Genomic DNA, 26,922 nt, shown 5'->3' with positions numbered 1-26,922 from the left:
TTGTTGTTTATTAGGGGCAGGAATACCACTAATTTTAAGGGAAAGGTCAAAATGAAATAAATTGTGTAAAATTCTCCTGACAAGCAATATAGCTGCAGCAAACTGCTTCCGTGCTCTGACCATTGACACCATGATGCAGAGATGCCGGCGTTGGACTGGGGTAAACACAATAAGAAGTTTAACAACACCAGGTTAAAGTCCAACAGGTTTATTTGGTAGCAAAAGCCACTAGCTTTCAGAGCACTGCTCCTTTGTCAGGTAATTGGGAGTTCTGTTCACAAACAGGGCATATAAAGACACAAACTCAATTTACAAAATAATGGTTGGAATGCGAGTAATCAAGTCTTAAAGGTACAGACAATGTGAGTGGAGAGAGCGTTAAGCACAGTTAAAGAGATGTGTATTGTCCACAGATAGGACAGTTAGTGAGATTTTGCAAGCCCAGGCATGTCGTGCGGAACTTGGCTATCAGTCTCTGCTCAGCGACTCTGCGTTGTCATGTGTCGTGAAGGCCGCCTTGGAGAACGCTTACCCGAAGATCAGAGGCCGAATGCCCGTGACCGCTGAAGTGTTCCCCAACAGGAAGAGAACACTCTTGCCTGGTGATTGTCGAGCGGTGTTCATTCATCCGTTGTCGTAGCGTCTGCATGATCTCCCTAATGTACCATGCCTCGGGACATCCTTTCCTGCAGCGTATCAGGTAGACAACGCTGGCCGAGTTGCAAGAGTATGTACCGTGTACCTTCTGTCGTATGCTGGAGAAGCTACGACATCCTCTCCGGAGCCTTCAACATGTCATTGATGAAGACGAACATCTCGCCAAGGCCATCCCCACACCCCCACTTCTTGCCTTCAACCGCACAACCTCAAACAGACCATTGTCCGCAGCAAACTACCCAGCCTTCAGAACAGTGACCACGACACCACACAACCCTGCCACAGCAACCTCTGCAAGACGTGCCTGATAATCGACACGGATGCCATCATCTCACGTGAGAACACCATTGATGCGCGTTATCACACACGAGGCTTGATGCTCAGGAAATAAAGGCTTTTATTTGCTGTAACAAGGCAGCTACTAATTATATACACGATCCCAGACTGAGGGGTCCCAGACAGAGCAGAGACCTTTATACCTCTCCCAGGAGGCGGAGCCCGACTGGGATGTACCACAATAACTATGATACAAGGTGTAACAACCCAACCCTAACCCCAACAGCAACAAGTAGAACAACCCATCCCTAACCCCAACAGCAACATATATACATACTTGTAGTACTGGCCAGACCCTGGCTCCGTACTATCTAGTGGGAACCACAACCACTAGGTACACGGTACATACTCTTGCAACTCGGCCAACATTGTCTACCTGATACGCTGCAGGAAAGGATGTCCCCAGGCATGGTACATTGGGGAGACCATGCAGACGCTACGACAACGGATGAATGAACACCGCTCGACAATCACCAGTGTTCTCTTCCTGTTGGGGAACACTTCAGTGGTCACGGGCATTTGGCCGCTGATCTTCAGGTAAGCGTTCTCCAAGGCGGCCTTCACGACACACGACAACGCAGAGTCGCTGAGCAGAGACTGATAGCCAAGCTCCGCACACATTAGGACGGCCTCAACCGGGATCTTGGGTTCATGTCACACTATCTGTAAGCCCCACGACTTGCCTGGGCTTGCAAAATCTCACTAACTGTCCTGTCTGGAGACAATACATATCTCTTTAACCTGTGCTTAACGCTCTCTCCACTCTCACCTGTACCTTTGAGACTTGATTACCTGGAAAGACTTGCATTCCAACCATTATTTTGTAAATTAAGCTTGTGTCTTTATATGCGCTATTTGCGAATAGAACTCCCACTTACCTGACGAAGGAGCAGCCTCTGAAAGCTTGTGTGGCTTTTGCTACCAAATAAACCTGTTGGACTTTAACCTGGTGTTGTGAGACTTCCTTCTGCATTGACACCATGGCAGCCTCGGACCAGGACCACGGCGCTTGCGCCTGACGTGTGGCTGTGCGTGCGGCCGGCTGGCGGTTGTGAGGTGTAAGGGTTGAGTGACAGGAGGAAATCAGCAGAGTGTATTCGGGATCATGGAGTTGTAAGTTCAAAAGGCTGGCTTTCATGTTTTGGGGAAAGGGGAGTGAGACGGTTCCCAGTTCCTACTCCAGCTCCCGGAGTAGGACCAGCGGTCCCGGTCGCTGGATTCCCGGTGAACCGGGGCCTACACACCCGGGCGGTGAGGAGGCGGGAAGGGAATTGTGGAAATTCAATCAATTGGAGCTCCCGGTTTTGCAGCCTGGAAAGATGCGCCAGGTTTGGTTCTAAGATAACATGCAGAATATTCAACTTCTGGAATAGGACAAGGATCATTAACTAATTAAAAACTAACTTTAGGATTGATATGCGGAAGTTCTACGTCACGCACTTGAACAGAATCTCAAGGTGGAACTGTAGAGGTGAAAACTGGAATAATTCAGTTTCTGACAAGAGTAGGAACATTCGAAGATCCAGTTGCCATGTTTCCCAATGGGGGCATAAGTACTGTTCAGTATTTATCTCCCTTTGTGAAATTTCGGTCTCTTTCGTTAAAACGTTTATAGCTTTCACTGCCCAATAAACAGCTGGATAGTGGGAGGAGCTACCACTGTGGAGTAATAAAATTTTGGTAAGCTAATCGAAAAGGTGTATGATAAGTGAATTATCGGTGAAATAAAACTTCAGCAAAAATTAAACTATTTTAATGTGTACTGGTAAGAACGAATGCTTTTGTGAAATTTCCTGCCAAACTGCATTATGCTTCTTATCCTTTTGTTGGAATCAAGCTTTTTACTTTCATCATTCCTTAGACTTTGCAACTTTTTAAAGGTGACTGGTATTTTGGGGACATGGAATATTTATTGCCAGATTGTTAGTTCAGAAGAAGCTTTGTGCATATTTGCTACGATCTTAAAAGGGGTAATCAACACTTTTCTCATTCCTGTACCAATCTTGTACCAGTAATGTCATTGAAACGTTCAGTAGTTGGTGGAGAAAAATGATATTGAACTATGTGATGAATGAGTGTGTTTCTCATCTGAGCTTGGGGAAAAATGTAGTTTTCTTTTGGCTAACAGTGAACTTTACTAGCTGCATGATGTTTATGGTATGTTTGCTTCATGGCTGAGAAATATTGGATAGTTGGTTTCTAGAAGATCCTTTTAGGCAGGAAAGAATTGGATTTAAAAATCTTGCATGGCAAGTTGCTGTAGGTTTGGGGTGCTAATGATACAGTGAGGGAAAACAGGCATCTAGGATCTGAAAAAACAAGGCAAGCAACTATATTTCTTTGGATCAGAATGAAAAATTGTAGCATTATCACAAGGAATAAGAAGGAAGTGCAAATTAAAGTATGTGCTACGATCCCAGTTGGTGTTATAACTGGACGGGAGGATCCCAGAATGGAATCCTAGCTCAAAAGATTATAAGTTTTTAAATTTTTGATTTTATCAAATGTGGAGGAACAAAGAGTAAGAGGACTGCTAATTAGTTTTTAACAAAATAAAACATTTATTAAACATTAAAAAAATGATTTTAATACAATACTACTCTATTCAGCAACTGTTTATACCTGTCTGGCAGAAAAGCAAAATGGGTAAGAGGGCCAATCCATGGCTTACAAAGGAAATTAAAGAGAGTATCCGATCTAAGGAAGAAGCATAAAGATTAGCCAAGAAAAATAATAGGTCTGAGGATGAGAGCAGTTTAGAATTCAGCAAAGAAGGATCAAGGGATTAATTAAGAAGGGGAAAATACAGTACGAAAGTAAACTTGCAGGGAACATAAAGACTGACACCCTAAGAGTTTCTATAGATATTGAAGAGAAAGAGGTTGGTGAAGACAAATGTAGGTTCCCTACAGACAGAAAGGGGGAATGTATAATAGGGGACAAAGAAATGGCCAAGCAACTGAATGCCTTCTTCACCACTCAGTCCACCTGTGACTCCATTTTCAAAGAGCTATGAACATGTACCCCTAGATCTGTTTGGTCTGTAACTCTCCCCAACACCCTACCATTAACTGAGTAAGTCCTGCCCTAGTTCAATCCACCAAAATGCATCACCTCGCATTTGTCTAAATTAAACTCCATCTGCCATTCGGCAGCCCTCTGGCCCAATTGATCAAGATCCCGTTGCAATCGGAGATAACTTTCTTCACTGTCCACTATGCCACCAATCTTGGTGTCATCTGCAAACTTACTAACCATGCCTCCTATATTCTCATCCAAATCATTAATATAAATGACAAATAACAGTGGGCCCAGCACTGATCCCTGAGGCACACCGCTGGTCACAGGCCTCCAGTTTGAAAAACAACCCTCTACAACCACCCTGAAGCCAATTTTATATCCATTTAGGTACCTCACCCTGGATCCCTGAGAAACTTTCAGAAAGCGTTTGACAAAGTCCTGCACAAAAGATTATTGCGCAAGATTAAAGCGCATGGGATTGGGGGAAGTGTATTGAGATGGGTAGAAAACTGGTTGACAGAGAGGAAACAAAGAGTAGGAATTAATGGGTGCTTTTCATATTGGCAGGCAGTAACTAGTGGGGTGCCACAAGGATCGTTGCTAGGACCCCAGCTATTCACAATATATATTAGTGATTTGGATGAGTGAACAAAATGTAACATCTCAAAGTTTGTAAATGATACCAAGTTGGGTGGGAGGGTGAACTGTGACGAGAATGCAGAGATCCTTCAGCATCATTTGGACAGGTTAGGTGAGGGGGCAAATCAATGGCAGATGCAGTATAATTTGGATAAATGTGAGGTTATTCACTTTGGAAGCAAAAACAAGAATGCAGATTACTACCTGAATGGCTGTAAATTGGGAGAGGGGAGTGTGCAGCGGGACCTGGGTGTCCTTGTGCACCAATCACTGAAGGTAAGCATGCAGGTGCAGCAGGCAGTAAAGAAGGCAAATGGCATGTTGGCCTTCATTGCAAGAGGTTTCGCGTACAGGAGCAGGGATGTGTTGTTGCAGCTATACAGGGCCTTGGTGAGGCCACACCTAGATTATTGTGTGCAGTTTTGCTCTCCTTTTCTGAGGAAGGATGTTCCTGCTCTCAAGGGAGTGCAGTGAAGGCTTACCAGGCTTATTCCAGGGATGATGGGACTGATGTATGAGGAGAGCCTACGAGAGAGCGAGCTATCTTGGATCTGGTTTTGTGCAATGAGACAGGTAGGATTAAGGATCTTCTTGTGAAGGATCCTCTTGGGATGAGTGATCATAATATGGTGGAATTTCTGATACAGATGGAGGGTGAGAAAGTAGGGTCCCAAACCAGTGTCCTCTGCTTGAACAGAGGGGAGTACGATAGGATGAGGGAGGAATTGGCTAATGTAGACTGGGCGAGCAGACTGGTAGGTAGGACAGCTGAGGAACAGTGGAGGATTTTTAAGGAGATTTTTTAAAGTACTCAGCAAAAATATATTCCGGTGATAAAGAAGGACTGTAAGAAAAAGGATAACCGGACGTGGATAACAAAGGAAATAAAGAAGAGTATTAAAATAAAATCAGATGCGTACAGAGTGGCCAAAAATAGTGGAGAATTAGTGGATTGGGAAAGCTTTAAAGAAAAACAAAGAACGACTAAGAAAGCGATTAAGAAAGGAAAGATAGATTATGAAACTAAACTAGCTCAAAATATAAAAAATGATAGTAAAAGTTTTTACAAGTATATAAAAAGGAATAGAGTGGCTAGAGTGAATGTTGGACCCTTGGAAGATGAGAGGGGGGATTTAATAGTGGAAAACGAGGAAATGGCTGAGACTTTAAATAAGTTCTTTGTGTCGGCCTTCACGGTGGAAGACACAAATAGTTTGCCGAATATTAGAGATCGAGAGTTGGTGGGAGGGGAGGTCCTTAATACAATTACTGTTACTAAGGAGGTGGTGCTTGGTAGACTAATAGGACTGAAGGTAGACAAGTCCCCGGGCCCGGATGGAATGCATCCCAGGGTACTGAAAGAAATGGCTGAGGTAATAGCAGATGCGTTAGTAGTAATTTATCAAAATTCGCTGGACTCTGGGGTAGTGCCGGCTGACTGGAAAACAGCTACTGTTACGCCGCTGTTTAAAAAAGGAAGTAGACAAAAGGCGGGTAACTACAGGCCGGTTAGCTTAACGTCCGTAGTTGGGAAGATGCTAGAGTCCATTATTAAAGAGGAAATAACAGAGCACCTGAATAAGAATGGTTCGATCAAGCAGACGCAGCATGGATTCATGAAGGGAAAGTCGTGTTTGACGAATCTACTGGACTTTTATGAAGATGTCACTAGTGCGGTTGACAGAGGGGAACCGGTGGATGTGGTGTTTTTAGATTTCCAGAAGGCGTTCGATAAGGTGCCTCACAAAAGGTTGCTGCAGAAGATTGGGGTACACGGAGTTAGGGGTAAGGTGTTGGCGTGGATTGGGGATTGGCTATCTAACAGGAAGCAGAGAGTTGGGATAAATGGGTGCTTTTCTGGTTGGCAGTTGGTAACCAGTGGCGTGCCGCAGGGATCGGTGCTGGGGCCTCAAATGTTTACCATTTACATAGATGATCTGGAGGAGGGGACTGAATGTAGGGTATTCAGGTTTGCTGATGACACGAAGGTGAGTGGGAAAGCGAATTGCGTGGAGGACGCGGAAAGTCTGCAGAGAGATTTGGATAGGCTGAGCGAGTGGGCGAGGCTCTGGCAGATGGAATATAACGTTAGCAAATGTGAGGTTATCCACTTTGGAAGAAATAATAGTAAATTGGAATATTATTTAAATGGAGAAAAATTACATCGTGCGACTGTGCAGAGGGACCTGGGGGTCCTTGTGCACGAATCACAAAAGCTCAGTCTGCAGGTGCAGCAGGTGATCAAGAAGGCGAATGGAATGTTGGCCTTTATCGCGAGGGGGATAGAATATAAAAGCAGGGAGGTCTTGCTGCAACTGTACAAGGCACTGGTGAGGCCGCAACTGGAGTACTGTGTGCAATTTTGGTCCCCTTATTTGCGAAAGGATATATTGGCCTTGGAGGGAGTGCAGAGAAGGTTCACCAGGTTGATACCGGAGATGAGGGGTGTAGCTTATGAGGAGAGATTGAACAGATTGGGTCTGTACTCGTTGGAGTTTAGAAGGATGAGGGGTGATCTTATAGAGACATATAAGATAATGAAGGGGCTGGATAGGGTAGAGATGGAGAGATTCTTTCCACTTAGAAGGGAAACCAGAACTAGAGGGCACAGCCTCAAAATAAGGGGGGGCCGGTTCAGAACAGAGTTGAGGGGGAACTTCTTCTTCTCAGAGGGTAGTGAATCTCTGGAATTCTCTGCCCATTGAAGTGGTGGAGGCTTCCTCGTTGAATATGTTTAAATCACGGGTAGATAGTTTTCTGATCAATAAGGGAATTAGGGGTTATGGGGAGCAGGCGGGTAAGTGGAACTGATTCGCTTCAGATCAGCCATGATCTTGTTGAATGGCGGGGCAGGCTCGAAGGGCCAGATGGCCTACTCCTGCTCCTATTTCTTATGTTCTTATGAGAGGATTGTTTTCCTGGAGTTCAGATGAATGAGGGGGCATCTCATAGAGACTTAAAATTCTAACAGGACTAGACAGGCTAGATGCAGGGAGGATATTCCCGATGGTGGGGGAGTCTAGAACCAGGGGCCACAGTCTGAGGATTCGGGTTAGGCCATTTAGGACGGAGGTGAGGAGATATTTCTTCACCCAAAGAGTGGTGAGCCTGTGGAATTCATTACCACAGGAAGTCATTGCCAAAACATTGAATGTATTCAAGAGGTGGCTGGAAAGCACTTGGGGTGAATGGGATCAAAGGTTATGGGGAGAAAGCAGGATTAGGCTTTTGAGCCTAATGATCGTAATAAATGGCGGAGCAGGCTTGAAGGGCCAAATGGCCTCCTCCTGCAAAACATCATCTATGTTTTCTATGTTACTCCTTTAGCTTAACACTTACACACAGGTTTAAGGGTTACTATAGATAACGAAATACAATTGAAGCTGCAATAATCTCATCAGCACACAAAGTCAGTATTTGTGGACTTCTCCTCCGAATCCCCCCAGATGATTGTCATATGAGAGGGTCTAAATTCCACTTCCAGAAATAAACTTTAAGTAATCAGCATTTCAAAATCTACTTTGTGTTTTCCAAAGACCCGATTGGCTTCCACTTCACCTTTGGCAAAGACTCATTGCCAGGATTTCAAACCAACTCTTTGTCCCTTCCACAAGATCACTGTTTATCTACCTTTTAGGTCTCAGTCACTAATTTGCTATTTGTCACAGACAGTAATAAAACAATTACTGAAGTTACTGTTAGAAAGCCTTTTTCTAGTTGATCTCGAATCTATCTTGACTTTTCCTGGTTGTTTTAACAGAAGTCTGTTCTCCAGTAGCCTTTGATTACTGAGTTTTAGATGATCCAAAATCATCATCATTACAATTCTCAGCTTCAAGCAAATCTGAGTGATGCATCCTCTCTCTCTCTTCCAGTCTTCAACTCAATTGACCATTTTTGCTACAGATTTCTGCACAAAGGGAACTTTCTACTTCTCCCATAGGTTGCTTGGCAATTATCGGTAGTCTGCATTCTGAAACTCTAAAAACACACTAGAGTCTTGGTTGGATATTGAAATGAAACCCCCACACAGACAAACATTGTTTCCTCAGTCTGAAAACTAATCACAGCTTCCTTGCCAGCACAGAAACATTAAATTAAATGACTGTACCTTATTTCTAATGTTTACCCCTACAAATATAAATGCTAAATGGGATCGATTTTGAACAGATCTAGCAACTCAAAACTGGGCATCCATGAAGCACTGTTAGCGCCAAATTGTATACAGCCACAATCTGTAGTCTCACAGCCTGGCATACCTCCCATTCTATTTTTACTATCAAGCTGTGAGATCATCCCTGGTTCAATGAAGAGGGGAGGAGCAGTGCCAAACATACCTAAAAGTGAGGTATTAATCTGGTGAAGATACAACGCAGGATAGATGAAGATGCACTAGATGAAGCTAAGAGAATCCTCAACTAATGGGTCAGATCTAAGCTCTGCAGTCCTGTCACATCCAGTCATCAATAATTTTGGACAATTAACTAACAGAAGGAGGAGGCCCCACAAAGATCCCTGACCTCAATAATGGAGGCACCCAGCACATCAGTGGAATAGACAAGGCTAAAGCATTTGCAGCCAGAAGTGCTGGGTGTCTGACCCATCTCTGCCTCCTCTTGAGGTCCCCAGCATCACAGATGTCAGTCTTCAGCCAATTCACTTCACTCCATGTGATATGGAGTGAAGTGAATTGGCAGCGGCACGGTAAAGTGATATGGGTGGCACAGTGGTTAGCGTTGCTCCCTCACAGTGCCAGGGACCCAGGTTCAATTATTGGCTTGGGTCACTGTCTGTGTGGAGTTTGCACATTCTCCCCATGTCTGCGTGGGTTTCCTCCGGGTGCTCCGGTTTCCCCTCAGTCCAAAGATGTGCGGGTTAGGTGGATTGGCCATGCTAATTTGCCCCTTAGGAGAACTAGCTAGGGTAAATGCATGGAGTTATGAGGATAGGATAGGGCCTGGGTGGGATTGTGGTCGGTGCAGAATCGATGGGCCGAATGGCCCCCTTCTGCACTGTAGGATTATATAATAGACAATGGCTGAAGATACTGTGTACTGCAGAGGCTATAGACCCTGACAATATTCCAGCAACAGTACTGAAGACTTGTGCTCCAGAACTTAGTCAAGCTACAACACTGGCATCTGCCTGGCAGTGTGGAAAATTACCAGGTATGCATTGTTCACAAAAAACAGGTTAAATCATACCTGGCCCATGACTACCCCATAAGTCCACTCTTGATCATCAGCATAGTGATAGAAAGTGTTGTTGACAGTGCCATTAAGCAGTATTTACACAGTAATAAACTGCTCACTGATGCTCAGTTTGTTTTGGTCACTCCTAACCTTATTACAGCCTTGTCGTACATGGACAGAAGAGTCTGAAGAGGACTGCAGAGATGAGGTGAGAGTGACTGCCTTTGACATAAGGTCACATTTGACCAAATGCAGCACCAAAGAGCCCTGGCAAAACTAAAGTCAATGGAAATTAGATGGAAAACTCTCCACTGGTTGGAGTCATACCTTGCACAAAGGAAGATGGTTGTGGTTATCTGTCATCTCAACCCTGGGACAATGCTGCAGGAAAGATAGGGTTGCTAAGAAGGCGTACAGTGTGTTAGCTTTTATTAGAAGAGGGATTGAGTTTCGGAGCCATGCTGTCATGTTGCAGCTGTACAAAACTCTGGTGCGGCCGCACTTGGACTATTGTGTACAGTTCTGGTCGCCGCATTATAGGAAGGATGTGGAAGCATTGGAAAGGGTGCAGAGGAGATTTACCAGGATGTTGCCTGGTATGGTGGGAAGGTCTTATGAGGAAAGGCTGAGTGACTTGAGGCTTTTTTCGTTGGAGAGAAGAAGTTTAAGAGGTGACTTAATAGAGGCATTCAAGATGATCAGAGGATTAGATAAGTTGGACAGTGTAAGCCTTTTTCCTTGGATGATGATGGCTAGCACGAGGGGGCATAGCTTTAAATTGAGGGGTGATAGATATAGATCAGATGTCAGAGATAGGTTCTTTACTCAGAGAGTAGTAAGGGTGTGGAATGCCCTGCCTGCAACAGTAGTGGACTCGTCAACATGAAGGGCATTTAAAGGGTCATTGGATAAACATATGGATGAGATTGGAATAGTGTAGGTTGGATGGGTTTAGATTCGTTTCACAGGTCGGGGCAACATTGAGGGCCGAAGGGCCTGTACTGCGCTGTTATGTTCTATGTTCTAATACCTAGGCCCAACCATCTTCAGCTGCTTCATCAATGAACTTCTCTCCGTCATAAGATTTGAAGTGGGATGTTCACAGTTGACTGGGCTTGTTGATGGTATAGTAGTAATGTCACTGGTCTAGTAATTCAGAGATCTAGGCTAATAGTCTTTGATACATGGGTTAAAATCCCACCATGGCAGCTGGTGGAATTTAAATTCAGTTAATCTGGAATATAAAGCAATGATGACCATGAGACTATCATCGATTATTGTTTAAAAAAAACCCATTTCGTTCACTAACATCATTTACGGAAGGAAATTGCTAGACTTATCTAATCTGGCCTGTGACTCCAGATCCACAGCAAAAAATACTCTCAGCTACTTTCTGAATGGCTGAGCAAGTCACTCAGTTTATGGGAAATTAGAGATGGGCAGCAAATGCTAGCCTTGTTAGCACCACCCACATCTCATGAAAAGTAGTGTATTGTGATGAATAGAATACTGATTGGTGGACAGAAAACAAAGAATAGGAATAAATGGCTCTTTTTCCAAATGATGTGGAGATGCCAGCGTTGGACTGGGGTAAACACAGTAAGAAGTTTAACAACACCAGGTTAAAGTCCAACAGGTTTATTTGGTAGCAAAAGCCACACAAGCTTTCGGAGCTCCAAGCCCCTTCTTCAGGTGAGTGGGAATTCTGTTCACAAACAGGGCATATAAAGACACAGACTCAATTTACATGAATAATGGTTGGAATGCGAATACTTACAACTAATCAAGTCTTTAAGAAACAAAAATTCTAAAGAAACCAAAAATTAAGAAACAAAAGTTCTCCACTCACGTTGTTTTGTTTGGTCCCCAGTCATCGCCGTGCCCAGTGTACCTGAGAGCCTGTTCCTCTATTTCCACCCAGTCTACCCCATAATCGTTTTCCCCTTTTGACTCTATTGTCCCAAGTGTGTATCATTCCTTTCTGTGCTGAAAGCTGGGACTTTAATTTAGCAGTCTCATGCTGGCATTTGGAATGGTCCACATTGTGGACTTTATTTTCTTTACCTGCTTGGTGCAGGACTTTGAGCGTGACCTGTAAATTTGTGCATTTTTCTGATGATTCAGCTGCAGCTTTTTGGGCTATCTCAGGATTGCTGATTGCAACTGCGTCTCTAGGTAAGCCTTTTCACACTCGGCCTGGGACTGGCCCATGAGCAGTAAATTTGCCTGGTTTTTACCATTTTTTTAAACCTTCTATTAGTATATTAATGATAAAAGGTAAATTAAGGAAAAACTGGGACCTATCAGAGATGAAGAATGGAATTTGTGTGTAGATACAGAGGCTGTGGGAAGGGTTTTAAATAAATATTTTGTCTTCATGTTTACAAAGGAAAGGGATGATGCAGATTCAGTAGTCCAATGGGAACATTGTGAGATATTGGATGGGATAATCATAAAAAGAGAAAATACTCGAAGGGTTGGAATCCTTGAAAATTGATAAGTCGCAAGGGTCAGATGGATTGTTTCCGAGGTTGCTGAGGTTCAGGAAGGAGATTGCAGCTGCTCGGAGGATGATTTTCCAATCATCACAAGATACAGGGGAAGTACCGGAGAAGTACAAACATAGTTCCATTGTTTAAAAAGGAATCGAAGGAAATACCAAATAATTATACGTCAGTTAGTCTTACAAAGTGGTAGGCAAATTAGTAGAATCAATCCTAAGAGAGAGGATTAACTGTCACATAGAAAAAGGCATGGATTTGTCAGGAATGGTCAGTATGGATCTGTTAAAGGAAGGTATTGCCTCATAAGCTTGGTTGAATTATTTGAGGAAGTGACAAGGAGGGTTAGAATCATAGAATCATAGAAACCCTACAGTGCAGAAGGAGGCCATTTGGCCCATCAAGTCTGCACCGACCACAATCCCACCCAGGCCCTACCCCCATATCCCTACACATTTACCCGCTAATCCCTCTAACCTACACATCTCAGGACACTAAGGGACAATTTTAGCATGGCCAATCAACCTAACCCGCACATCTTTGGACTGTGGGAGGAAACCGGAGCACCCGGAGGAAACCCACGCAGACACGAGGAGAATGTGCAAACTCCACACAGACAGTGACCCAAGCCGGGAATCGAACCCAGGTTCCTGGAGCAGCGAAGCAGCAGTGCTAACCACTGTGCTACCGTGCCGCCCATTGATGACGGTAGTGCAGTGGATGTTGTATACGCGGATTTTAGCAAGGTGTTTGACATGATCCCACACGGCAGATTGATTAAAAAATTAAAAGCCCATGGGATGCCCATGGGTAATGTGGCAAACTGGATCAAAAGTTGGCTTAGTAACAGGAAACAAAGGGCAATGGTCGCTGGACGCCCTTGCAAATGGAAAGTTGTTTCAAGTGGTGTTCTACAGGGGTTGGTGTTGAGACTCCTGCTGTTTGTCTTATACAGAGGCTGTATAACATAAACTTGTGCAAGAAAGACAGGTTACACCTGAACTGGAGGGGCACCAATATCCTGGCTGGGAGGTTTGCTAGTATGGTTTGGGTGGGTTTAAACTAATGTGGCAGGAGGGTGGGAATCAGAAGAGTAGGCCAGCAAGTGTAGAGACTGGGGATGACCATGGTACCAAGGCCAGGTTGCCGAAGAGGAAGAGCAGGCTGGGGAAAGTCGAATTCAGTGGGCCCAGAGGTCTGGAGTGCATCTGCTTCAATGCAAGGAGTATAACAGGTAAGACATGAACTTAGAGCCTTGATTCTTGTGTGGAACTTGGATGTGGTTGCAATAATGGAGATTTGGTTAAAAGAGGGACAGGACTAGCAGCTAAATATTCCGGGATATAAGTGTTTTAGGTGAGACGGTGGGGGAGTTGCAATACTGGTTAGTGAACATATTACAGCTGTACAGAGGGAGGACACTTTGGAAAAATCATATAATGAGACACTTTGGGTAGAACTCAGAAACAGGAAGGGGGCAGTCACTATGATGGGGGTGTGCTACAGGTCTCCCAACAGCCCACAGGAAGTTGAGGAATGGATATGTAAGCAGATTGTGGACAGATGTAGAAGTAATAGGGTTGTTGTAGTGGGAGACTTTAATTTTCCTCATATTGACTGGAATCCCTTCGGGCTAGGGGTCTGGATGGCGAGGAATTTGTTAAGTGTGTCCAGGAAGATTATCTTTGGAATGATACGTGGATAGTCGGACTAGAGAGGGGACTATGGTGGACCTAGTACTAGGGAATGAGCCCGGCCAGGTCATCAAAGTTGCAGTGGGGCAACATGTGGCGAACAGTGATCACAATTCCGTAAGCTTTGGATACTGATGGAAAAGGATGTGTGTTGTCCGAGGGTTAATGTGCTAAATTGGGGGAAGGCTAACTACATCCAGATTAGGCAGGATTTGGAGGATGTTGTTTGGGAGACGCTGTTTGAGGATAAATCCACATTTGGCATGTGGGAGTCTTTTAAGGAGCAGATGATCTGAGTGCAGGACAGGCATGTGCCAATGAAAATGAAAGATGGAAAGGCAGGATACAGGAACCCTGACCAAAGAAATTGCGAGTCAAAAGAAAAAGGATGTATACATGAGGTCGAGGCAACTAAAAACAGACGAAGCATTTGAAGAATATAGGTAAAGTAGAAAAGTGCTCGAACAATTTCACAGTAACTTCATTGCAGTGTCAATGTAAGCCTTACTTGTGACTAATAAATAAATTTTAATTTTTTTACTTTACTTTCCAGGGAGTTAGGAGAGCAAAAAGAAATGTCCTTGGCAGACAGGATTAAGGAGAATCCCGAGGCATTTTACACATATATTAGGAACAAGAGGGTAGCTCGAGAAAGAGTTAGTCCACTCAAGGACAAAGGAGGGAAATTGTGCATAGAACCAAAGGAAGCAGGTGAGATCCTTAATGCATCGCTATTCACAAAGGAGAGGGACACATCGATTGGTGGTGTCTTGGAGGGGCTTGTAAACCCTTCAGAACAAGTCATCATTAAGAGGGAGGAAGTGTTAGGTGAATTAAAAAGCATTAAGGCAGACAAATCCCCGGGGCCAGATGGCATCTGTCCCAGATTACTGAGGGAGACAAGAAATGAAATTGCTGGGTCTCAAATAGAAATCTTTGTTTCCTTGGTGGCCACTGGTGAGGTCACAGAGGTTTGGAGGATTGCCAATGTTGTCCCATTATTTAAGAAGGGTAGCAGGGATAACCTGGATAATTATAGGCCAGTGAGCTTGATTTCAGTGACAGTGAAATTGTTGGAGAAGATTCTTAGAGATAGGATCTAAAGTTAAGTTAAAGTTTATTTATTAGTCACAAGTAGGCTTACATTAACACTGGAATGAAGTTACTGTGAAATTCCCCTAGTCGCCACATTCCAGCACCTGTTCGGGTCAGTACACGTCTTACATACTGTGGGAGGAAACCAGAGCACCCGGAGGAAACCCACGCAGATACGGGGAGAATGTGCAAACTCCACACAGACAGTGACCCAAGCCAGGAATCGAACCTGGGCTCCTGGCGCTGTGAGGCTGCAGTGCTAACCACTGTGCCACCGTGCCGCCACCAATATGCATTTGAACTGAATGGTCTTGATAGCGACAGACAGCATGGTTTTGAACGAGGGAGATCATGTCTCACTAATTTAATTGAGTTTTTTGAGGAGATGACAAAAATGATTGATGAGGGAAGGACCGTGGATGTTGTCCACATGTACTTTAGTAAAGCATTTGACAAGGTACCTCATGGCAGGCTGGTGCAAAAGATTAAATCACATGGGATCAGGGGTGAACTAGCTAGATGGAATCAGAACTGGCTTGGCCATAGAAGTCATGATGTGGAGATGCCGGCGTTGGACTGGGGTAAACACAGTAAGAAGTTTAACAACACCAGGTTAAAGTCCAACAGGTTTATTTGGTAGCAAAAGCCACACAAGCTTTCGAGGCTCTGAGCCCCTTCTTCAGGTGAGTGGGAATTCTGTTCACAAACAGAACTTATAAGACACAGACTCAATTTACATGAATAATGGTTGGAATGCGAATACTTACAACTAATCCAGTCTTTAAGAAACAAAACAATGGGAGTATCCGCAAGCCCACGGATAACCTCACGATGCTCCACTTCTCGGATACTCCCATTGTTTTGTTTCTTAAAGACTGGATTAGTTGTAAGTATTCGCATTCCAACCATTATTCATGTAAATTGAGTCTGTGTCTTATAAGTTCTGTTTGTGAACAGAATTCCCACTCACCTGAAGAAGGGGCTCAGAGCCTCGAAAGCTTGTGTGGCTTTTGCTACCAAATAAACCTGTTGGACTTTAACCTGGTGTTGTTAAACTTCTTACTTGGCCATAGAAGACAGAGAGTAGTGGTGGAAGGGTGTTTTTGTCTGACTGGAGGTCCATAACTAGTGGTGTTCCACAGGGATTAGTGCTGGGACCGTTGCTGTTTGTAATATATATAAATGACTTGAAGAAAACATAGCTGGTCTGATTAGCAAGTTTGGGGATGATACTAAGATTGGCGGAGTTGCGGATAGTGATGAAGATTGTCAGAGAATACAGCAGGATATAGATAGGCTGGAAAATTGGGTGGAGAAATAGCAGATGGAATTTAATTTGGACAAATGTGAGGTGATGCATTTTGATAGATCCAATTCAGGTGGGAGCTATAAAATACATGACAGAACCATCAGGAGCATAGACACAGAGATATCTGAGTGTGCAGGTCCACAGATCCTTAAAAGTGGCAGCTCAGGTGGAAAAGGTGGTGAAGAAAGCATATGGCATGCTTGCCTTTATCGGACGGGGCATTGAATATAAAAGTTGGCAAATTATGTTACAGTTGTATAAAATGTTGGTGAGGCCACAATTGGAATACTGTGTCCAATTCTGGTCACCACACTACCAGAAGGACGTGAAGGCTTTGGAGAGAGTGCAGAAACAGTTTACCAGGATGTTGTCTGGTATGGAGGGTATTAGTTTTGAGGAGAGATTGAATAAACTCAATCCATTGTTCTCCCTGGAAAGATGAAGGCTGAGGAGCGACCTAATAGAAGTTTATAAAATTGTGAGAGGTACATATAGGGTGAACAGTTGGAAGCTTTTTCCCAGGGCAGAAATGAGAGGTTGGGTAAACTCGGTTTGTTCTCACTGGAATAACAGAGATTAAGGGGTGACCTGGTAGAGGTTTACAAGATTATGAGTGGCACGGACAGAGTGGATAATCAGATGTTCTTTCCTAGGATAGAAAAGTCAAGTACTAGGGAACGTAGGTTTAAGGTACGTGGGAAAAAGTTTAGAGGCGATGTGCGAGGCAAGTTTTTTACACAGACGATGGTGAATGTCTGGAATGCATTGCCCAGGAAGGTGGTGGGAGCAGGTACGATAGCGGCATATAAGGGGCAACTAGATGAATACATGAATAGGATGGGAATGGAAGGATACAGACTCCGTAAGTGCGTACGGTTTTAGTTTAGGCAGACATCATGATTGACGCAGGCTTGGAGGGCCGAAGGGCCTATTCCTGTGCTGCACTGTTCTTTGTTCGTACCATGTTGTGGTCACTATCACTAAAATGCTCCCCCACTGCCACATTGAACACTTGCTTGGCTTCGTTCCCCAGAACCAGATCCAGCACTGCTCCATCCCTTGTTGTGCCTTCAACATATTGATACAAAAAACTCCCTTGAATAAACTTCAAGAGATCTGTCCCGTCCAAACACTTTACAACGTGACTATCCCAATTTATATTGGGGATGTTGAAATCCCCTAGCATAATTACCCAATTATTATTCCTACACACCTCAATGAATTGTCTACATGTTTGCTCTTTCCTGCTGACTCTTTGGGGGCCTATAAACACTCCCAGTAATGTGGCTGCCCCCTTTATATTCCTAAGTTCTACCTACAAAGCTCGTTGTCTGTGTGGAGTTTGCATGTTCTCCCCATGTCTGCGTGGGTTTTCTCCGGGTGTTCCCACAGTCCAAAGATATGCAGATTAGGATGATTGGCCACGCTAAATTAACCCTAGTGTCAGGAGGATTAGCAGGGTAAATACGAGGGGAGCGGGAATAGGGTCTGGGTGGGATTAAAACGGACAGCAAAAGCTTCTGTAAGTATGTAAAGAGGAAGAAAGTAGCTGAAGTGAATATTGGTCCCATGGAAGATGAGGCTGGGGGGGGTTAATAGTGGGGAGCGCAGAAATGGCTGAGACACCAAATCAATATTTTGCCTCAGTTTGCATGGTGGAGAACATGAGTACCATCCCAATAGGAGTAGAAAATGCAGAGGTTATAGAGAGGGAGGAGGAAAAAAACTACTTGGCACACTGTTGGGATTGTAGGCAGCCAAGTCCCCAGGGCTTGATGGCCTACATCCTAAGGTCTTAAAGGAAATGGCATTGGAAATAGTAGATCTATTGGTTACAATATTCTGAAATTCCTTGGATGCAGAAAAGGTTCCAGTGGATTGGAAAAATGCTATTATAATGCCCTTATTCAGAAAGGGAGGGAGGCAAAATGTAGGAAACTATAGGCCAATTAGCTTAACATCTGTTGTTGGGAAATTCTTAAAATCCATTATAAATGAAGTAATAACAGGATATTTAGAAAGTCAAAATGTATTTCAGAGTCAGTTTGGTTTTATGAAGGGTAAATCATGTTTTGACTAATTTGCTCGAGTTTTTCGTAGATGTAACAAGTGAGGTGGATAATGGGGGTCTGGTTGATGTAGTATATCTGGATTCCAAAGCATTTGATAAGGTGTCACACAACGTTGGTTTACATGGGATTAGGGGAAATTTAATAGTTTAGATAGTGGATTAGCCAACCAATAAAAAGCAGAGAGTCGGAATAAATGGGTCTCATTCTGGTTGGCGACATGCGCCTAGTAGGGCACTCCAGGGTTTGGTCCTTGGGCCTCAACTATTTACCATCTATATGAATGACTTGGATGTGGGGATAGTAGGTACCATAGCCAAATTTACAGATTACACTAAAATAGGTGGGATAGTAAGTTGCAATAATGAAATAGAAATTTACAGATGTTATGAATAGGTTAAGTGAATAGGGCAAAAGTTGGCAGATGGAGTTTAATGTGGTTAAGTATGAGGTTATCCATTTTGGGAGGAAAAACACAACGACAAATTATTATCTAAATGGAGAGAAACTATGGAGTGCTTTGGTGCAGAGGGATCTGGGCGTCCTCGTGCATCAATCGCAGAAAACTGGTATGCAGGTCCAGCAGATAATAAAGGCGGCAAATGAAATCTTGGTATTTATTGCTAAAAGTATAGAATATAAAAGTAGTGAATTTGCAGCTACTGTCCAAAGCATTAGTGAGACCGCATTTGGAATATTACATACGGTATTTGTCCCCTTAATTGAGGAGAAATGTAGTTGCATTTGAGGTGGTTCAGAGGAGGTTGACTAGATTGCTTCCAGAGATGAGGGATTTGTCTCTTAAAGAGAGATTGGGCAATTTAGGCCTTTACTCCTTGGAGTTCAGAAGAATGAGAGAAGATCTCGAGGAACGATGGAGGTTGAGGGGCGACCTGATATAAGTCTACAGGATTATGAGAGGCATGGACAGAATGGATAGCCAGAAGCTTTTTCCCAGGGTGGAAGAATCAATTACTAGGGGGCAGGGGGCAAGGTTTAAAGGAGATATACGAGGCAGGTTTTTTACACAGGGTGGTGAGTGCCTGGAACTCACCGCCGGTGGAGGTAGTGAAAGCGGATACAATAGTGACTTTTAAGGAGCGTCTTGACAAATACATGAATAGGATGGGAATGGAGGGATATGGTCCTCAGAAGGGTAGGGGGTTTTAGTTAAGTCGGGCAGCATGGTCAGTGCAGGCTTGGAGGGCCGAAGGGCCTGTTTCTGCGCTGTAATTTTCTTTGTTCTTTGTTTTTGTTTTTGTTTTTTGTATCTAATTGAGGTGTACAAGATGATAAGAGAAATTGACAAAGTAGATGTGGAGAGGATGTTGCCTCTTATAGGACAATCTAGAACAACTGGTCATAGTTTTAGGATAATGGGTGGTAGATTTAAAGCAAATTACTTCTCTTAAGGGTTGTGAGTCTGTGGAATTAAATACCTCGGAGCATTATGGATGCCGGGAGATTAAGTACATTTAAGGAAGTAGTGGACAGATTTTTAATTTAGTATAGAGTTGAAGAACTATGGTGAACGGGTAGGAGTTGAGGCTGAGATGAGATCAGCCATGATCATATTGAATGGTGGAGCAGGCTCAAGGGGCTAAATTGCCTACTCCTGCTCCTCGTTCTTGTGTTCTTATGTTCATTGCAGGAGAATTTGCGTTTGTTGCCATTATAAAGGGCTTGGTGAGACCAGACCTGGAGTACTGCATGCAGTTTTGGCCTTCCTACCTGAGAAAGGGTGTAATTATCATAGAGGGAGTGTGGCAGAGGTTTACTAAGCTGGTACCGGGGTTGGCGGGTCTGTCTTATGAGGAGAGATTGGTTCCACTGAACCTGTATTCACTAGAGTTTGGAAGGATGAGACTGATTCAAACATATAAAATTCGAAGAGACTTGATAGACGAGATGCAGGGAGAACATTTTTCTCTGGTTGGCGAGTCTAGAACCTGGGAACACAGTCTCAGGATATGGGGTAGACAATTTAGGACTGAGATGAGGAAAAATCTCTTCATTCAAAGGGTATGGTGGGTGCCTGGAACTCGCTGCCAAGGGAGGAAGCACTAGGAAGCAGATACGATAGTGACTTTTAAGGGGCATCTTGACAAAGACCCGACATGAATAGGATGTGAATAGAGGGATACGGTCCCCGGAAGGGTAGGGAGGTTTTAATTCAGTCGGGCAGCATGGCTGTGCTGTAATTTTCCTGTGCTGTAATTTTCTTTGTGCTTTGTTCTTTGGGAGTGAACCTGCAGAATTCTCTGCCACAGAAGGCTGTGGAGGCCAAGTCACTGAATGTATTGAAAAAAGAGCTAAATAATTTTTTAGCTTTTCATGGCATCAAGGGGAGAAAACGAGAATCTGGTGTTGAGATAGCAGATAAGCCATGATCATATTAAATGACGGCAGAGAAGGCTCAAAGGGCCGAATGGCGTCATCGTGTTCCCAGTTTCTATGTTTCTATGAATGGGTTATAGTATGGTATCGGCAGTTAAGCATTTAGAATTTGGTGGCATATATGACAGCTTATGATGTAACTTGAGAAGATTCTATTGAATGTAACTTTAGTTCAATCATTATAGATATTTTGTTTCTTTTTTATATTGACATTTTGCTGATCTGTTCTTTGCAGGATAGCACCAATGCGATTATATACGCTCTCAAAGAGGCACTTTGTTTTGGTGTTTGTTGTGTTCTTCATCTGTTTTGGGCTGATAGTTTTAATCGGAATAGCTGGTAAGTACAAAAGTACGGAACTTGAATTTTATACACCATATCGAGACACTAATTGTTAACAAAGCTCAAATAATATCTTTATGAAAAGGGATTTTGCTTTCCGAGATGTGATCATTTTTCTGCACGTAGTGATAGATCGTTTTTGAAATTTGACCTTGAAACATATGGGTGACATTGAACATTTTCTTTATGTCTATCCCTAATTGCCCTGAAAGAATTGAGTGAACAATGACCAACTTGTGTTTTTACAACAATCTGGTAGCTTTCATGTCATTTTCTTTTTGTGTCAGTCTGCAAATTACCTGACATTGTCCCTGTCAACAACTTCAGCCATAGAGCAAGCTCACATTTGTGTGTATATTGTGTGCATTTTGGGCACAATCCAGAAAATATTTCTTGTTAGAAACCCCAAATTTTCTGTAAACCAAGATGTGTAATCTGGCATAAAGACAGGAAGTGCTGGAAATGCTCAGCAGGTCTGGCAGTGGAGAGAGAAACAATGTAAACATTTCAAGTCCAATATGACTCCTCTTCAAAATTTATATGATCTGGCATAGGCTCATGATAAACTGAGTTTTTTTAACTATTAAGCTTCACATGGTTAAAAACATTGAATTACCACCATAAATTCTTGACCTCTTCAACTGGGAGACCATTAACTTTCGAACAAACCATGTAGCATAAATCTAAATTATTGAAAAATAAAATTAAATAGAAACAAAAATAACGCAGCTGAATTCAATTAAGTAGCAAAATGCTCTCAAATTATTGATTCCTTTCAATGTCATAACATTTCTAAAGGTTTTGTAACCTGTGATGTGATATGTGCCTTTTTGTGCAGTGAGGGGTGTCGAATTTATCGGAGTTTGCACGACCCAATCCACAGAGAGGCAATTGTTTGACAGTTGGAATTGACTGTTGGAGTCCGGGAGTCACTGAGTTTACAAGCTTTCTTGCTGTCCTGTGTATATAGTCGCTTTTCCCAAATAAATCTCCTGGTCGTTTATCTGTTGTTAGTCAATTTCTTGCAGTTATTACATTTGGCCATGAGGTAAAGCAGAACTTTTTTCTGTCATCTGCTACAAATCGGAAGAACAGACCTTGAATCGCAACTCTCTTAAGAAACAATACTGCAATAACTTGAGTGCCAATATGTCTTTAATTGGGAAGTTGGAACCATTTGACCCTAAAATAGAGCAGTGGATCCAATATATGGGGCATCTCTGATTATTTTTTAGGGCCAATGAAATTGGGACACAGGAAAAGCAGAAGGTAATCCTTCTAGCAGCCTGTGGGGCTCAGACTTATCATCTAATTTGAAGTCTGACTTCTCCAGAGGCCCCAGGTACAAGAATGTTCGAGCAGCTGGTTGAAATGGTCAAAGGGCATGATCATCCAAAACCATCAGTGATAATGCAGTGATATAAACTTAATTCGATAATGAGAAACCCAAGAGAAATGTTAGCAGCATTTATGGCACAGTTAAGGCAATTAGCTGAACAATGTGAATTTCGATCAACACACAACGAGATGTTAAGAGATAGGTTAGTTTGCAATGTGAATAACATCACAGCAGAGGCAGAAATTAGCTTGATAAGATTGCTCGGGCTGCAGAAAGCGCTGAAAAAATATACAGTTAGGTGGTGTCAACCAACTTTGGCAGGAAGCCACAGGAAGTTGTGGCACTTATGATGAGGGTGCTGAAAGCCATGAGTCAAAGAGCAGTGAGCAAGATGCACAGAGATACAGAAAGTCCAGTGTGCAGACCAAGAACTTAGAAGGATGCTACCGGTGTGGGGGAGAGCACCACCTGGAAAGCTGTAAATTTAAAGACGCAACTTGTTCTGCCTGAAACAGAGCGGACATATTAGGATTAAATACAGAGCCAAAGAAAACTTATCAAGGGCTAACATAAAAAGGAGTATAACTCTGGTGTATAGTTTGATAAACGACTCTAATAAGAATCTGAAGCTTACAGAGTAAAGAATACTAAAGTGAGCAAGTCAACCCCAATTGAGATAGATATACAGTCATAGAGGTATACAGCACAATTTGGATCTGCAGCAGTCAAAGACAAACCACCTAATTATTTTAATCCCATTTTCCAGCACTTGGCCCATAGCCTTTGCCTTGGCATCGCAAGTGCACATCTAAATACTTCTTAAATGTTATGAGGGTCTCTGCCTCCACTACTCGTTCAGGCCGTGAGTTCCAGACTTCCCACCATTCTCTGGGTGAAAAAGTGTTTCCCCACATCCCCATTAAACCTGACCTTAAATCTGTGCGATTCATCACACCACCAAGGCAAAATATTTCCTCCTGTCTACTGTATCTATGCCCTCATAACTTTATACATCTCAAACTTGTGACCACCCCTCACCCTGCTCCTTCAGCCCAGACCACACCCTGCTAAATCTCTTCTGCACCTTTTTCAACGCTATCATCCCCCTCCTATAATGTGGAGTACAGAAGTGCACACGGTACTCTAGCTGTGGCCTAACCAACGTTTTATATAGTTCCAGCAAAATGTCCCTGCTTTTAAACTCTGTCTCAGCTAATAACGGCAAGTATACCACATGCCTTCTTAACCGCTTTCTCCATCTGTTCTACTACCTTAAAGGACTGGTGTACATGCATACCACAGTCCTCTGATCCTTGGTGCTTCCCAGGGTCCTCAAGGTGTTAATGGTAAACAGTTGACCACTCAAAATGGAGGTGATATATGGGCTTCTGTCACTGTTGTGGAGGGCAGACATATTGATATTTACAAGGTGAGATCCAGCCCCTTAAATTAAAACGTGCAATGGCAAGGCGGGCCATGGACACTGGAGAAGCCTTGAAGATACTCGGTACGACAGCAGCACCAGTAACCTACCAACGTCAGTCAGCCCAGTTACCGATCATCATGGTCAAGTGCCAAAGCATCGCCATCAAGCCCACTCCTCACAACCATCACCCTCCCCCTCGTTTTATAGGCATCACTTTCACCCCTCCTTCAGAGGCATTGCCCTCCTCCCCCTTACAACCATCACTGCTTCCACCCTTGCAGCCATTGTCCCCTCCCCCTCAGCCACTGCTCTCCCCCTCACAGGCTTTGCACCCCCTCCCCCTTTACTGCCATTCCCTTCCCCCTTCCCTCATACTTAACACCTCCCCGCCCCCCCGCGCATAGCCATTGCCCTGCTATCAAACACCCCCCACCCCCGGCATTACCCTTACACAAGCATTGCCCACCTGTAAGGGGTTTTCCTGTGAGATTGTGAATTGCTAAAATTAAAGCTAAACACAGAAACTCACGAAACAAATGTCCTGTTCCAAGACGTGTCATTTATTGACCAATCGATCGAATGGGAGAATGATATTGAAGGGACATGAGATTGCTTTAGCAGAAAAGGCAAAGGAGAATCCAAAGAGATTCTACAAAAACATAAAAGGCAAAAGAGTAACTAGGGAGAGGGTAGGGTCTCTTAAGGATCAACAAGGTCATCTATGTGCGGATCCACGAGAGATGGGTGAGATCCTAAATGAATATTTCTCATCAGTATTTACTGTTGAGAAAGGCATGGATGTTAGGGAACTTGGGGAAATAAATAGGGATATCTTGAGGAGTACATATGACAGAAGAAGGTACTGGAAGTCTTAAAGTGCATCAAGGTAGATAAATCCCTGGGATCTGATGAAGTGTATCCCAGGATGTTGTGGGAGGTTAGGGAGGAAATTGTGGGTCCCCAAGCAGAGACATGTGAATCATCGACAGCCACAGGTGAGGTGCCTGAAGATTGGAGGGTGGCAAATGTCGTGCCTTTGTTTAAGAAGGGCTGCAGAGAAAAGCCTGGGAACTACAGACCGGTGAGCCTCACATCTGTAGTGGGTAAGTTGTTAGAAAGTGTTCTGAGAGATAGGATCTACGTGCATTTAGAGAGGCAAGGACTGATTAGGGAGAGTCAGTTTAGCTTTGTGAATGGAAAATCATGTCTCACAAATTTGATTGAGTTTTTTGAAGGAGTAAGCAAGAAGGTCGATGAGGGCAGTGCAGTTGACGTTGTCTACATGGACTTTAGCAAGGTCTTTGACAAGGTACCACATGGTAGGTTGTTGCATAAGGTTAAATCTCATGGGATCCAGGGTGAAGTAGCCAAATGGATGCAAAATTGGCTGGATGAGGGTAGTTTTTCAAACTGGAGGCCTGTGACCAGCGGTGTGCCTCAGGGATCAGTGCCGGGTCCACTGTTATTTGTCATTTATATTAATGATTTCGATGAGAACTTAGGAGGCATGATTAGTAAGTTTGCAGATGACACCAAGATTGGTGGCAGAGTGGACAGTGAAGAAGGTTATCGAGGATTGCAGTGGGATCTTGATCAATTGGGCCAGTGGGCTGACGAGTGGCAGATGGAGTTTAATTTAGGTAAATGCAAGGTAATGCATTTTGGTCGATCGAACCAGGGCAGGACTTACTCAGTTAATGGTAGGGCATTGTGGAATGTTATAGAACAAAGAGATCTGGGGTACAGGTTCATAGCTACTTGAAAGTGGAGTTACAGGTGGACAGATTGGTGAAGAAGGCATTCAGCATGCTTGGTTTCATTGGTCAGAACATTGAACCTAGGACGTCTTGTTGAACTTGTATAAGACATTGGTAAGGCCACACTTGGAATATTGTGTACAGTTCTGGTCACCCGATTATAGAAAGGATATTATTAAACTAGAAAGAGTGCAGAAAAGATTTACTAGGATGATTCCAGGACATGATGGTTTGAGTTATCAGGAGATTCTGGGACTTTTTTCTCTGGAGCGTAGGAGGCTGAGGGGTGATCTTTTCGAGGTCTGTAAAATAATGAGGGGCACAGATCAGCTAGATAATCAATATCTTTTCCCAAAGGTAGGGGAGTCTAAAACTAGAGGGCATAGGTTTAAGGTGAGAGGTGAAAGATACAAAAGAGTCCAGAGGGGCAATATTTTCACACAGAGGGTGGTGAGTGTCTGGAACAAGCTGCCAGAAGTACATAGAACAAAGAAAATTACAGCACAGGAACAGGCCCTTCGGCCCTCCAAGCCTGCACCAACCATGCTGCCCGACTTAACTAAAACCCCCTACGTTTCCGGGGACCATATCCCCCTATTCCCATCTCATTCATGTACTTGTCAAGATGCCCCTTAAAAATCACTACCGTATCCGCTTCCACTACCTCCCCCAGCAACGAGTTCCAGGCACCCTCCACTCTGTGTAAAAAATCTGCCTCGTACATCTCTTTTAAAACTTGCCCCTCGCACCTTAAACCTATGCCCCCTAGTAATTGACTCTTCCACCCTGGGAAAAAGCTTCTGACTATCCATCTGTCCATGCCTCTCAGAATCTTGTAGACTTCTATCAGGTCTCCCCTCAACCTCCGTCGCTCCAGTGAGAACAACCAAGTTTCTCCAACCTCTCCTCATAGCTAATGCCCTCCATACCAGGCAACATCCTGGTAAATCTTTTCTGTACCTTCTCCAAAGCCTCCACATCCTTCTGGTAGTGTGGCGACCAGAATTGAACACTATTCCAAGTGCGGCCTCACTAAGGTTCGATAAAGCGTCAACACGACTTGCCAATTTTTAAACTCAATACCCCGGCCGGTGAAGGCAAGCATGCCGTAAGCCTTCTTGACTACCTTCTCCACCTGCATTGCCACT

General features: G+C 43.7%; 1 protein-coding gene across 4 annotated transcripts in view; it reads left to right on the top strand.

The window, feature by feature from the left end:
- Positions 1-1,968: 1,968 nt before the first annotated feature.
- The window catches only part of tmem181 (transmembrane protein 181), a 199,900-nt gene continuing 174,946 nt past the window's right edge, over positions 1,969-26,922 (top strand). The window contains exons 1-3 of one of the 4 annotated variants that reach the window (XM_078230009.1): positions 1,982-2,106; positions 10,006-10,053; positions 21,146-21,249. In XM_078230009.1, the coding sequence (XP_078086135.1) occupies positions 2,099-2,106; positions 10,006-10,053; positions 21,146-21,249 (160 nt within the window). In that variant the 5' untranslated portion in view covers positions 1,982-2,098. Of the gene's footprint in view, positions 2,107-10,005; positions 10,054-14,593; positions 14,752-21,145; positions 21,250-26,922 lie in introns of all 4 variants that reach the window. The other 3 variants (XM_078230008.1, XM_078230005.1, XM_078230007.1) reach the window with 3 other exon arrangements.

This window comes from Mustelus asterias, chromosome 15 (genome assembly GCF_964213995.1).
Source record: "Mustelus asterias chromosome 15, sMusAst1.hap1.1, whole genome shotgun sequence".
Classification (NCBI taxonomy): Eukaryota; Metazoa; Chordata; class Chondrichthyes; order Carcharhiniformes; family Triakidae; genus Mustelus; species Mustelus asterias.
This window is presented reverse-complemented; position numbering and strand designations above follow the sequence as displayed.